This window comes from Bufo gargarizans, chromosome 10 (assembly GCF_014858855.1).
Source record: "Bufo gargarizans isolate SCDJY-AF-19 chromosome 10, ASM1485885v1, whole genome shotgun sequence".
Lineage (NCBI taxonomy): Eukaryota > Metazoa > Chordata > Amphibia > Anura > Bufonidae > Bufo > Bufo gargarizans.
The window spans coordinates 15,512,132-15,525,153 of record NC_058089.1 but is presented as its reverse complement, the minus strand read 5'-3'; the positions used below and the strand labels follow the sequence as shown (position 1 = coordinate 15,525,153).

Genomic DNA, 13,022 nt, shown 5'->3' with positions numbered 1-13,022 from the left:
CAGGCGGTCCAAAACGGATCAGTTTGCATTCTAATGCATTCTTCATGGAAAAGGATCCGCTCAGAATGAATCAGTTTGCCTCCGTTCCGCTTTGGAAACGGACACCAAAACGCTGCTTGCATGACGGATCCGTCTTGGCTATGTTACAGATAATACAAACGGATCCGTTCTGAACGGAGGCAGACGGTTGTATTATCTGAATGTACAAAACAAAAAATAATACGCATACTGATTAAAATGTTGAAAAGTGCATTTCATCTTTAACTTGCTTAAATGGGCTTTCCCACCTGAGACAATGGGGGCATATCGCTAAGCCCCAGGTAAACTTGGGGTCCTTTAACTCTTCACAGTCACCATCATTTTGACCATTAGCTAAAAGTGGCAATAAATAAAACATGGTTATAAGGGAAAATAATAGCATTCTGAATACAGAATGCATAGTAAAACAGTGCTGGAGGGGTTAAAAATAATAATAATGATAATAATTTAACTCACCTTAGTCCACTTGATCGGGAAGCCGACATCTCCTTCTGTCTCCTTTGTTGAATAGGACCTGTGGTGAGCATTAAATACAGGTAAAGGACCTTTGATGACGTCACTCCGGTCATCACATGGTCTTTTACAATGGTGAATCACCATGGTAAAAGATCATGTGACGTACCATGTGATGACTGGAGTGACATCATCAAAGGTCCTTTACCTGTATTTAATGCTCACCACAGGTCCTATTCAACAAAGGAGACAGAAGGAGATGTCTGCTTCCCGATCAAGTGGACTAAGGTGAGTTAAATTATTTTTTTATTTTTTTTAACCCCTCCGGCGCTGTTTTACTGTGCATTCTGTATTCAGAATGCTATTATTTTCCCTTATAACCATGTTATAAGGGAAAATAATATAATCTACAGAACACTGATCCCAAGCCCGAACTTCTGTAAAGAAGTTCGGGTACCAAACATGCGCGATTTTTCTCATGTGAGTGCAAAACGCATGACAATGTTTTGCACCCGCCTCTTATCCGGGCCAAAAATAAGACGCCCGTGTGAAAGAGGCCTTAGGCCTCATGCACACGACCGTTGTGTCCCGTTTTCCGTGTTTTTCTGCGGACCCATTGACTTTCAATACAATGATAGAAATGGCTGCAATCTTGTTGCATTGACTTTCAATGGGTCCGTGGAAAATTCAGAAAATGCACCGTTTGTCATCCGCGTCCGTGATCCGTGTTTCCAGTCCGTGAAAAAAATATGACCTGTCCTATTTTTTTCACAGACAACGGTTCGCGGACCCATTCAAGTCAATGGGTCAGTAAAAAAACACGGAGGCACACAAGATTGTTTTTCACACAGTTTTTTTCCTATCATTTGCATGGCAAACTAAACTTATTTTTTTTTTTTACTTTCCTTCAAGTTTGGAGATTCTCCAAAAATAAAGGAAGAGACACGGAAACAAAAATGGACACGGATCACGGAACTACGGAACCCCTTTTTGCGGACCGTGAAAAAATACTGTTGTGTGCATGAGGCCTAAATCTCATCCTGTAAAATGTGAAGCGGTGCCCAAAAGGTTAGGTGTCTGCCCGCGATGACCAGAGCTTTCGTCTCCATCTATAGCATGGAAGGTTACCGTTTTATAACAGGGTGATGTCACTGTGTAGTTCAGGGTGACATCAGTCAGGGTCGGGAGGAAGTAGCTAACTTCTTCTCCTGCTTGCGTTCTTAAAGTGATGGCGCTGAAAGAAAGGCGATACTTTGTAACAAACCCTGACCGGTGTGTGGAAATTCGCTTGAATGGTTAAAATAGAATATGATACAAATGTACATGAATATTTATAATGTATCTTCCTGCCAATCAGAAGGGGAAGATATAAGATGGCATCAGGTGTGAGGACCTGAATATTCAGCATCATTGTGGAGTGATTAGGCATCTGTGTATACGTCAGTATCCGCGCTGACAGCCGCGAGAATTCCCCAGAGGGAATAATTTGCTTATCAGCTCATGTGTCAGTCAAAGCCGACATCTTCTCCGAGGTAGTTCTTCATACAAACCCTTCAAAGCTTAAAGGGAAATGCAGGGTGTATTAGTGAGATCTGGGACCCAGATTATAAGGGCTCATGCACACGACCGTTGGTTGTTTTTCCAGTCCGCAAAACACGGATCCCGGCCGTTGGCGTTCCGCATTTTGCGGAACAGAAGGGCCGGTCCCTAATAGAACATGTCCGTAAAGCAGACAATTATCGGACATGCTCTATTTTTTTTGCGGAATGGCCATGTGGACATACGGAAGAGTCATTTCCGTTTTTTTGGGGGTCCCATTGAAGTGAATAGTTCCGCATACGGGACTGCAAAAAACACGTAATGGACATGGAAAAAAATACGTTTGTGTGCATCAACCCTAACTGGTCGTACATACCAGGTGAGGCCTCACGCACACGACCAAATGTAAAAAATACAGATGACATTCGTATGCATTCCGTATTTTGCTGAACGAAACAGCTGGCCCCTAATAGAACAGTACTATCCTTGTCCGTAATGCGTTTTTAGAACAGCTGGAGAGCCGGAGGTTGCTGATCCCTGGTCAATCACTCATCCCAACAATCAGACATTGATATCAAAGTTAGGCCTCATGCACACGCCCCGTTGTGCGGCCGTTTCGTGCATTGGGGACCGCAATTGTGGTCCCCAATGCACGGGCAACATCCGTGCTGCGGGCCGGACCCATTCAACTTGAATGGATCCGTGGTCTGTCCGCACCGCCAAAAAATATGACATGAACCACGGAAAGATACACCACAGAAGCACTCCGTAGTGCTTCAGGTGTTCCGTGACTCCGTTCCGCATTTCCAGAATTGGGGATCCATTCAAGTGAATGGGTCTGCATCCGTGGTGCGGGGTGCACGCGGCCGGCGGCTGAGGATTGCCGACCCGCCGTTTGCATGAGGCCTTAGAGGACCTGTCAGGTCTGTTTTAAATAAAAATGTATTTCCCTTTAAATAACAATCCTGGACCATCTTTCTGTAGAATTTTGCATTGTGCAATTCCTCTATTATTCCTCTTGGAAATGTAGGACTGAATTGACAGCTGGGTGTTACCATTTGGAGGTGCGTTCCTACAGGCTGACATAGTGACACCAGTATTAGGGTGCGGCCGCCCACACGGTCAGGTTTCTGCATGCAGTTTTGGAAGCCCAAACCAGGAATGAATTCCAAAAGAGGTGAAGTGACATTTGTCCTTTACACTATCTCTTTTTTGGGATCCATTCCTGATTTTGGCTTCGAAATCTCCATGCAGAAACCTGACCGTGTGGCCGCACCCGCAGACCGTGCACAAGCAGAGATCTTGAGATACAAGGGCCCAGATTTGCTAATGTTTCTGTTCCAAAAATCTAAAAAGTGGTGCAAATTGAATCGACCCAGGTTTCCGACACTATTTCCTGACCCACTTGACAAGACATGGGTCTTAGGGGAAAGGGACCACAGGGTTTCACTGGAAACTGGGTGGAACCTCAGATGCACCATTTTGCACCAAATTACTTCACGATTCTGGAGTAAAAATCTCTCTCAAAATAAGTCCCCCAATAGTCGGTATATAGCGGATCGGCAACCTCCAGCTGTTCAGAGACTACAACTCCTAGAATCCTCTTTTCACTTCTATTGGAGTTAGGCCTCTTTCACACGACCAGTGTTTTGCGGTCCGTTTTTCACGGATCCTTTGTTCTGTTATTTGTTTCAGTTGTGTTTCTGTTCCGTTTTTCCGTTCCGTTTTTTCGTATGGCATATACAGTATACAGTAATTACATAGAAAAAATTGGGCTGGCCATAAAATTTTCAATAGATGGTTCTGCAAAAAAAAATTTTTTTTGGGGACCCATTGACTTAAATGGAGCCACGGAACGTGATTTGCGGGCAATAATAGGAAATGTTCTATCAACGGAACGGAAAAACGGTAATACGGAAATGGAATGCATACAGAGTACATTCTGTATATTTTTTTTGCGGAACCATTGAAATGAATGGTTCCGTATACGGAACGCAAAAAACGTCCCGTAAACGGGAAAAAAAACGGCCGTGTGAAAGAGGCAAGAACACGGCTGTGAAAGAACAGCCGAGGAAGTGTGCATGCTGGGAGTTGTAGTTTTTTACAGCAGCTGGAGGGCCAAAGGTTTGCCCATCCCTGGTATAAAGTCAGAGGAAAGTATCCATCCCTGCTACACATTTGTCACCCAGCCTGAGCCCCTATGATAAATCTTGCCGGGGGGGGGGGGGGTGGGCTACACAGCCTAAACTTATGCCATCTTTAGGATTAGTAAATCTGGGCCAAAGTGTTTTACAAATGTACAGTAAATAAGCTCTATTGGTATAAAACTTGAAAAATCCCTTTAATTTCTAAATAAATAGTGGACCAAACTGTCGGCGATGTAGTAAAAGTGAAAATAGCTGCAGACTGTGACCTTTACGGTGAGCGGATACAGCAGCTGTCACGCCCTTTTATATGAGCTGGAAGACCAAAAATACTTGGGTAAAAACTCATTTCCTAACTGTAATTCCACATCGTTCCTCTTGGGGGAGCTCCTGATCTGCTCAGTCAGGGTTGATACAGTAGCAGCAGATCCTAATTAGGAGATACAAGCAGAGGAGCATTAAGACCCTGCATGGGTGACCTGACACCTAACCCTTGCAGAGCAGGTGGGCTGCAGGACAATGTGCTGAGGCTGCGGCTTTATGGGGGGAGGGGGATGCGCCAAGTCGTATTAACTCTTTGCTCCCAAGTTTATAAACAAGGAGATACTTTAATGTAACAATGGATGCATCAAATAAATATCAAACATGTTACAATTAGATCTTAACCTTAACCCTTTCATTCAGTGTTTAAATTCACTGTAGGAACATGGTCAGTCCTAATGTAGCAGAGCTGAGTATCAGATGTACAGGGGGCTGAGTTTGTCATTTCATAGCTTGCAAAGTGTTATGCTAATGACATTACTTTGGGTTCACATATGACTAAAAATCTGCAGCAAAAAAGAAAAACACTACAAAAAATGAAAAAGAAAAAAAAAAACGCAAGAATTACATGCGTTTTTTTTCGCTGCAGAAAATCCAGCGGACTTCACCCTCTCATTGCAAAGGGTGAAATCTGCAGGATAATTTATCATCATTAGGCCACCTGCACACATTGCGGAATACGTACGGTTTCCCGTTCAGAAAAAAACTGCAGCGTAATACAGTACCAGCAAATTGAATGACTTTACATACATCTCGTGTACACTTTGTGGATTTATTCTGTGTGCGAGATTCCAAATCCGCTGCATTTAGCTGCGGTTTTCACCTTTTTCGAAAGGGATGAGATGTGCGTCAAAACCGCCTCAAATCCCCAACAAAAAAAACGCTGTTAGATACAGTATTACGGATTTTAGAGCAGATATGCAGCAGAAATGCACAGAAATTAGTGCAGATTTTCTGAAACGTTGAAATTTGTATGCATGAAATCTGCACCAAAACCACACAAAACTGCAGTATTTATCACAGTTTTGGTTTGTTTTTTGTGGGTTTTTGTCGCTGATTTTCATTCTCATTGAAGTCTAAACTCTACAGAAGGCGCGGAATCGCACAAACAGGTTGACAGTGCTGCAGATTTTAAAATCTTCCCAGCAGGTCTATTTCTGCACGGAAGAAAAAAAAAGCAAATAGTGCAGATTTCTGTGCCTTTCTGCGCAAAAACCACGTATTACTTGTGGTTTACGGTGAAGATTTGATGTGGATTTTTCAAAGATCTCCCCCTTGCATTGAAAAGAGTAAATCTGCACAAGAGAACACAAACGTTATTGACATGATGTGGATTTCAAAATTCGCATACCAGGTGAATTTCCACACGGAAAAAAAAAAAAGCGTACGTGAAATTTGTGTCATCTCATTCCCTTCGCTGGTAATGTATTACACTGCGTTTTTTTCTGCACGAGAATCCACGCAGAAGAAACCGCAACGTGTACACGTACCCTAATTGACCTTGTTCATTTACGCTGCGAGTTTTTTTTTCTCTTAAAATCGGATCCACTTTGCTGGTACTTTTTCACCCCTGTGGATTTGCTGCATGAAAATCCCAAGACACCAAAATCTGCAGCTATTTAATTCTGTGCGAACCGGGTCAAAGTCAGAACCCCGTGAACAGTTTAATGAGACGTGAAACCCCATCACATTGTAGCTACTCCTGCAGAGGGTTAATGACAACTTGCAACAACTCAAGCTGCGAATGGAAAGCATCCTTTCCTGCATCTGGAATCCTTTACATGCTGTCTCCGAATTAGCCTGGGAAGACTCAGCCCCTTTTCGGAGGAGGAGCTGCAGGGTCATGAGTGGGCTGGGGAGGGTGTGGGAATCTTCTCTTCTTCATCTGGAAGATGCAAAGCCTAGTGCTTCTCACAACAGATAAGAGGGAGCGAGGCGCAGAGGCTGCATGCTGATCCCTCCGCGCGCCCTGCATGCTGTCTGTACAACCTCTATAGGTTGCTCAACACCAGGAACTGACTGCAACTTTCTAGGAACTGGGAGACCCTGGCTGGCATGAGGGTCTCATCCTCAGAAGACAAAGCCCCCGGCATGTGCTGCGCACAGGACACAATGGGCTGCGTGTAGTTGTCCTGCCAGTTCATCATCCGGCAATGTGCCCGCTGTGGGATCTTCAGGACTTTACTCCAGGACACAAAGAACTGTCCACGATGTGCCCACAAAAGGAGAAAAGGACCAAATACTAACCCTTGGGATCTGCCTGGAGAAAACTGGACAGAGATTAAGAGGATGCACCCAGGGAGTAATAGCGCTGCACCCTGTGGATTTTCCAGGCGCTGTGAATAGGGTTTTATTCCAGGATGAAAGCAGCGGTGGCTCTGATTATTTCGGGAGTCTTGCTCCTGGTGGGGGGTATTTACTGGGTATGGAAAGACCCTCACCCAACTGATCACCCTGGATATCTCCCCCAAAGGGCACCCAGAGCTTTGCGTCTCCCTGCGCTCTCTCCGCAGACACCCCCAGCAACTGAGGCTCACCCGTCAGAATCAGAAGATAGAACTACTGCATATGGGCACACTGATGAAGGGAACCACTCGCAGACCTTTACTCCTCTGGAGCAAGGGATCTTCTGGGCTCGGGCACTGGAGAGGGCACTGCCCCAGGGCTTCTCAGATGAGTACACTTTACACTGGCAGGAGTTTGCCCGGACAGCGAGCATTGTGTCAATGGAGAAGGGTTGTGGGCGAAGCACTAACAGATTGGTGACCCTATCCGATGGGAGTCGGGCATGTGTACGCTATGGGATTAACCCAGAGCAGATCCAGGGAGAGGTCCTCTCTTTCTACCTTTCTCGCCTTTTGGGACTGCACACTGTGCCGCCTTGTGTTCTTTCTAAAGTGGGTGGCTCTCAATGGGCACCAGTACAAGCTGAACTGGGGGGCACAGGATGGACGTCAGGGTCACTGGTCACCCTCACCCCTTGGCTGCACAATCTAAGCTCAGTGTTGCCACCTCCAGCCCTTCGTGCTGAGGATGGCAAGTTGCTCCCCTTACGTGAGGAACTGCACTCAGGTCACGCAGGGGTGGTGGAGCTGGCACAATGGGGGGATCTCATTCTCTTTGATTATCTGACTGCCAACTTTGACAGACTGGTGAGCAATCTCTTCAGTCTCCAGTGGGATTCACGCGTCATGTTGCGAGGAACGAACAATCTACACCGCACCCCGGATGGGACCCTGGTACTACTGGATAACGAGGCCGGATTGGTCCACGGATACCGCCTGCGGGACACTTGGGACAAATACAACGGGCAGCTCTTAAGCACGGTGTGTCTGTTCCGCAGGGGCGTGGTCAGGCGACTGCGGGAACTGTACTTGGGGCGGAAAGCGGCTGAGGAGCTGCACGCGCTTTACATATCCAGGGAGCCCATGGCTGCGGATCTAGGCTTACTGACTGAGCAAGAGGCGCGCATCTTGCAGGATAGGGTGGGGGTAATATATAGACATGTACAGACCTGCCAAGGCAAGTACAGCTGATAAAGGGTTAACTGGAACCCAAGAGAGCCAGATACCAGTTGGGCCAGTGCCAGGTGCAGGGCAGTACTGGGAGACATGGGGGAAACCAAAGGGTCTTCTGGTGTAGGTTATAGAGCTGAAGGGTCTGGTCTTCAGACGGGTAAATACTACTGATTCTAGGGCAGTGGTCTCCAACCTTAGACTCTCCAGCTGTTCTGAAACTACAACTCGCCACATGGTGGGAGTTGTAGTTTTGCAGCAGCTGGAAAGCCACCGTTTGGAGACCACGTTTCCAGCCATGGGGATGGAAATGATATTTCTAATATTTCAGGGACTAAAACTCCACATGTTTAAGCTACTAACGACATTGACAATTGTCTAGGATGCTGTTCTACCCGGGCTGATAACAGAGGACAACAGCTCGCTGTCAGCCCCATAGCAATGATGTCAACCACTCTCCAGGTATTGAGGTGTTCTTCCGAATGTTGTTAAAGGCATCTTTATATAAGGAAACTTTTGTATCAGGAGTGTGGCCCTTTAAGGCGACCAGGGGTGATGGTGGGTTTGATGTTGTAAATAGGGGGGAGCGAAATATTTATCAGGAATGGATCTTATTCCCCACCAGCTGTAAAAGAAATGAGGGACCAAATAAATTCCGTCACAAAGCCAGTGCTGTTTTTATTTCCAATACGGTTGTTACCTATTGCAGACATAGCAGGGCTGAGTTTGTCAGGGGTAAGTGTCTGCACTCCCAATGTGTTTGCATCCCTTGTTTTTACATAGGACTGCAGGTAGACCTGCTGTACAGTATATCTTAGAGACACTCTAAAAAGTTAAAGTCGGCACTGCTACATCTGTATCTTTTGTATTTTGTTTTTGTAATGGCATTTGGCACAGCCGTAAAGAGTCAGCAACAAGGCGCACCTTTAATAAGCATTTCCCCTATAAAATAATGGATACTGGGATCTAGGGGTGAACTGACCAGAAGGGCCAGTAATGAGTTTTTGGTTATAACCATAGGGCCCGACCCTGCAGAAGACAACCCCATGTAAAGCTGAGTAAGGCTACTTTCACACTTGCGGCAGAGTGATCCGGCAAGCAGTTCCGTCGCGGGAACTACCTGCCGGATCCGGCAAAACGGACGCCAACTGATGGCATTTGTAAGACTGATCACGATCCTGATCAGTCTTAAAAATGCCTGATTAGTCAGAAAAATGCATTGAAATGCCGGATCCGTCTTTCCGGTGTCATCCGGCAAAACGTATCCGGCATTAATTTTTTAATCTTTTTTCAGACCGGAACGACGGATCCGGCATTCCGGTATTTTGAATGCTGGATGCGGCACTAATACATTCCTATGGAAAAAAATGCCTGATCCGGCATTCAGGCAAGTCTTCCGTTTTTTGGCCGGCGATAAAACCGTAGCATGCTGCGGTATTATCTCCATCCTGAAAAGTCGAGAAGACTGAACTGAAGACGTCCTGATGCGTCCTGAACGGATTGCTCTCCATTCAGAATGCATAGGGGATATGCCTGATCAGTTCTTTTCCGGTATTGAGCCCCTAGGACGGAAGTCAATGCCGGAAAAGAAAAGCGCAAGTGTGAAAGTACCCTTAATGCAGATCACGTGGTTTTAGGGTGCATCTAGGGGATACCCTATGAATCCTCGTGGGTGACATGACCTGTGGGTGCAATGGGCAGCAGCAGATCATAAAATGCAATGAATTGTGAGTATGGGCTGGAGCGTGGCCCTGGAGGGCCCCATTTAGCCGCGCCTGCATACATTATTATTATTGCTCTATCTGCACATTAGAATAATATATTTTATATCTGCTGATCATAAAGAAGCCGACCACCCCTCCGGCAGGGATTTTCCACATCAAAGACCAACATTTTTGAAAGTCGATCCCTCCCCCCCCTCTTTCTTCTCAGAACTTCTCCTTCTATTCTCTCCCGCTGCAGACTGCCAGAGAGTTTGCTCCTAATCCACCTTAAATCCTGAGACATTTAGAAAGTTTAAGCTTATCAGGCAAAATAAAAATGAAAAGACTGATTGGTTTTTGACCGTGACCTTTACGCCGCACCGGCGTAATAAAAGCGGACTTCTTGTAACTATATAAAAGATTATATGTAAACGGGGCAACATTTTTAACATTTTTTTTAAGCAGGATCTCCCGACAATAAGCTGATCACTGGCTTCCTCACTGCTTCGAGCCCCGGTGATCACTTATGATCTGTCGGGAAACCTAGCAGCAAGTGCTCAGTTTCCCTGCAGTGCCTCCACAGGGGAAAGGAGGCATTACACAACTCCCATTAAAATCATTGGGCTGACCATGTCAGGTACTGAGGTGTTCGGTCCTCCACAAAGAGATGCACTTTCAAACCACTCTCCATCACTCCCCAATCACAAGAACAGGGGCCTGTGCATCCCGTTTGAATGGAGCGGCGGTCACGCATGCGCACTGACGAACCATTCAGCCCTGTGTGGCTGTCTCCGGCAGTCCCATAGAGTTGGATGGAGCGGTGGACACGCTCCATTCAAACGGGGAGCACAGGCTCCCATTCTTACAACCAACGGAGGCCCCTGTGGTCGATCAAACGCTTATCCCCTATTCTTTGGATATCTGTGGGCATCTGTCTGCAGATTTTGTCCCTATGACACTGGCTGACCTGTTACATGTGCGCTTGGCAGCTGAAGGCATCTGTGTTGGTCCCATGTTCCTATGTGCCCGCATTGCTGAGAAAAATTATGTTTTAATATATGCAGATGAGTCTCTAGGAGCAACGGAGGAGTTACCATTACACCTAGAGGCTCAGCTCTCTCTGCACTTTGACAGGGTCAGGCAGTAAAAACATCACCACACCTGGTCCTGTCAATGAAAGTGCTGAGGATGCAGTAGTTGCGGAGAGAGCATGAGCCTCTAGGTGTAACAGGCAACACCCCTGTTGCTCCTAGAGGCTCATTTGCATATATTAAAACATCATTTTTCTCAGCAATGCGGGCACATATGAACATGGGACCAACACAGATGCCTTCAGCTGCCAAGTGCACATGTAACAGGTCAGCCAGTGTCATAGGCACAAAACTGCTGACAGATGCCCTTTAAGGCCCAGATGCTGCCTTGCACCCCCTATAGCTGTGTCCTTGGACCCAGTTTGGGGACCTCTGCAAAAATGAATGCTCCTTGAGCCACACAATGCCTTGCACCTCAGATCACCACTACCTAGATCACCCCGGTAACAGAAGAGCCTATTCCTTCCCCATTATGCCTCCGTCCCTCCTATTATTATTATTGAATATATATAAAGAAGGACGTATATATGTATGTATGTTCCGCGATCACTCAAAAACGCAACCATCGATTTCAACGAAACTCGGTATACACATCCCTGTGTGGAGGTCACTGTTAAAGAGGCGTTCACTGTGGATGTTACTGTTAAGGGGGCAGGGTACTGTGAGGTCACTCTTAAGGCAGCGGGGTACTGTGGAGGTCACTGTTAAGGGGGCGGGCCCCTGACGTGGTCACTGTCAAGGGAATAGGGTGCTGTGAAACTCACTGTTAGGGTCCATTCACACGTCCGTAGAATGGGTCCGCATCCATTCATTCTCAATGGGGACAGAAAGGCACATTGTGCTGTCCGTATCCGCATTTCCGGTCCACGGCTCCGTACTTCCGGTCCGCGGTTCCAAGAAAATAATAGAACATTCCCTATTTTTGTCCATAATAGCGGACAAGAATAGGCATTTCTATAGGGGTGCCGGCCTGATGTATTGCGGATCTGCTATACACTACGGACGCTGTGAATGGACCCTAAAAGGGGCGGGTTGCTGTGGAGGTCAAAGTTAAGGGGATGGGCTGCTGTGAGGGTCCCATTTTAAAGAGGCGGGGTACTGTGGGGGGTCAGTGTTAAGGGGTGGGGGACAGTGGCGGTCACTGTTAAAGGGGCGGGGTGCTGTAGAGGTCACTGTTATGGGGGATACTGTCGATATCTTTTAACGACACACAGAATTATTAGATGAAATAGATGAAATAGACCCGAGCGAAGCCGCTCCTTCTGCTAGTTACATTATAAAATGTGTTCTCCACAAGTGCTGCCTGCTTATAATGGAGATGGATTAAGTCTGAAGGATAGTCTAATATATTCCTCAGACGCGGCCCGTTAGGTAGTTTGCTCATCAAATGTAAAGTCAACAGAATTTCCAACAGATGGGGCGAGTGCTGGTCCAAGATAACAGCTCTGGATGTGTAAATGCTATATGAGATTCGCGTGGTCTATAACCGGTAATAGCAGATGGCGAATAATATTTAACCCACTTTGCGGTCGTTTCCAGCTCTGACGCCACGCTGTTTCCTGAGTAAAGCAGAGATAATTGACTATGTGCCATGACGGGGCTTCTTGAGGCTGGAGATGTTTACTAAATTGTGGCAGTGATACATTAAGGATATCATTATAGGCTATGGCAGCGGGCAGGGGTTGTCTCATCTGAGACATTGGTGGCATATTGCTAGTATATTCCACCAATGTCAGATAGGTGTGCACTTATTTCCAGAACAAGATCTCAGAATTGGAGCAGCTGAGCATGCGCGGCCACCCTCCATTTTATAGAACTGCTGAAAATAGCTGAGCGCTGGCTCAGCTCTCATTGACTGTCCCATAGAAGTGGCCACAGTTGCGTGGTTCAGTCTCCATTCATTTCTACGGGACTTTCAAAAATAGTCGAGCGCACTTGCTCAGCTATTTTCAGAACTCCTATAGAAATGAATGGAGAACAAACCGCGCATGCGCCGTCTGCTCTCCTTCACTTTCAGAAGACCATTCAGGAGATAGGTGCGAGTCCTGAGGTGGGTCCCATCCCTATCTGAAACTGCTGGCCTATCCTAGTGATATGCCACCAATAGCTTAGATGAGAACCCATTGGTTCTCAAAAATGCCGACCTCCGCAAATGAGATGCAATTTCCGTCCCTGTGAGTCACCAGGAGGGGCACCATCCATTATGAATCTACTATG

General features: G+C 46.4%; 1 protein-coding gene across 1 annotated transcript; it reads left to right on the top strand.

Annotated features, from left to right (window-relative positions):
* The first annotated feature begins 6,387 nt into the window (after nucleotides 1-6,387).
* FJX1 (four-jointed box kinase 1) lies at nucleotides 6,388-8,677 on the top strand. The gene has a single exon (XM_044269868.1). It carries the CDS (start codon nucleotides 6,857-6,859, stop codon nucleotides 8,030-8,032), a length of 1,176 nt encoding a protein of 391 aa, XP_044125803.1. The 5' UTR covers nucleotides 6,388-6,856; the 3' UTR covers nucleotides 8,033-8,677.
* The last annotated feature ends 4,345 nt before the right edge of the window (nucleotides 8,678-13,022 follow it).

Bases quoted from the DNA above. Each gene is read 5' to 3' on its own strand.
- FJX1 (XM_044269868.1), top strand. From the start codon at position 6,857: ATGAAAGCAGCGGTGGCTCTGATTATTTCGGGAGTCTTGCTCCTGGTG.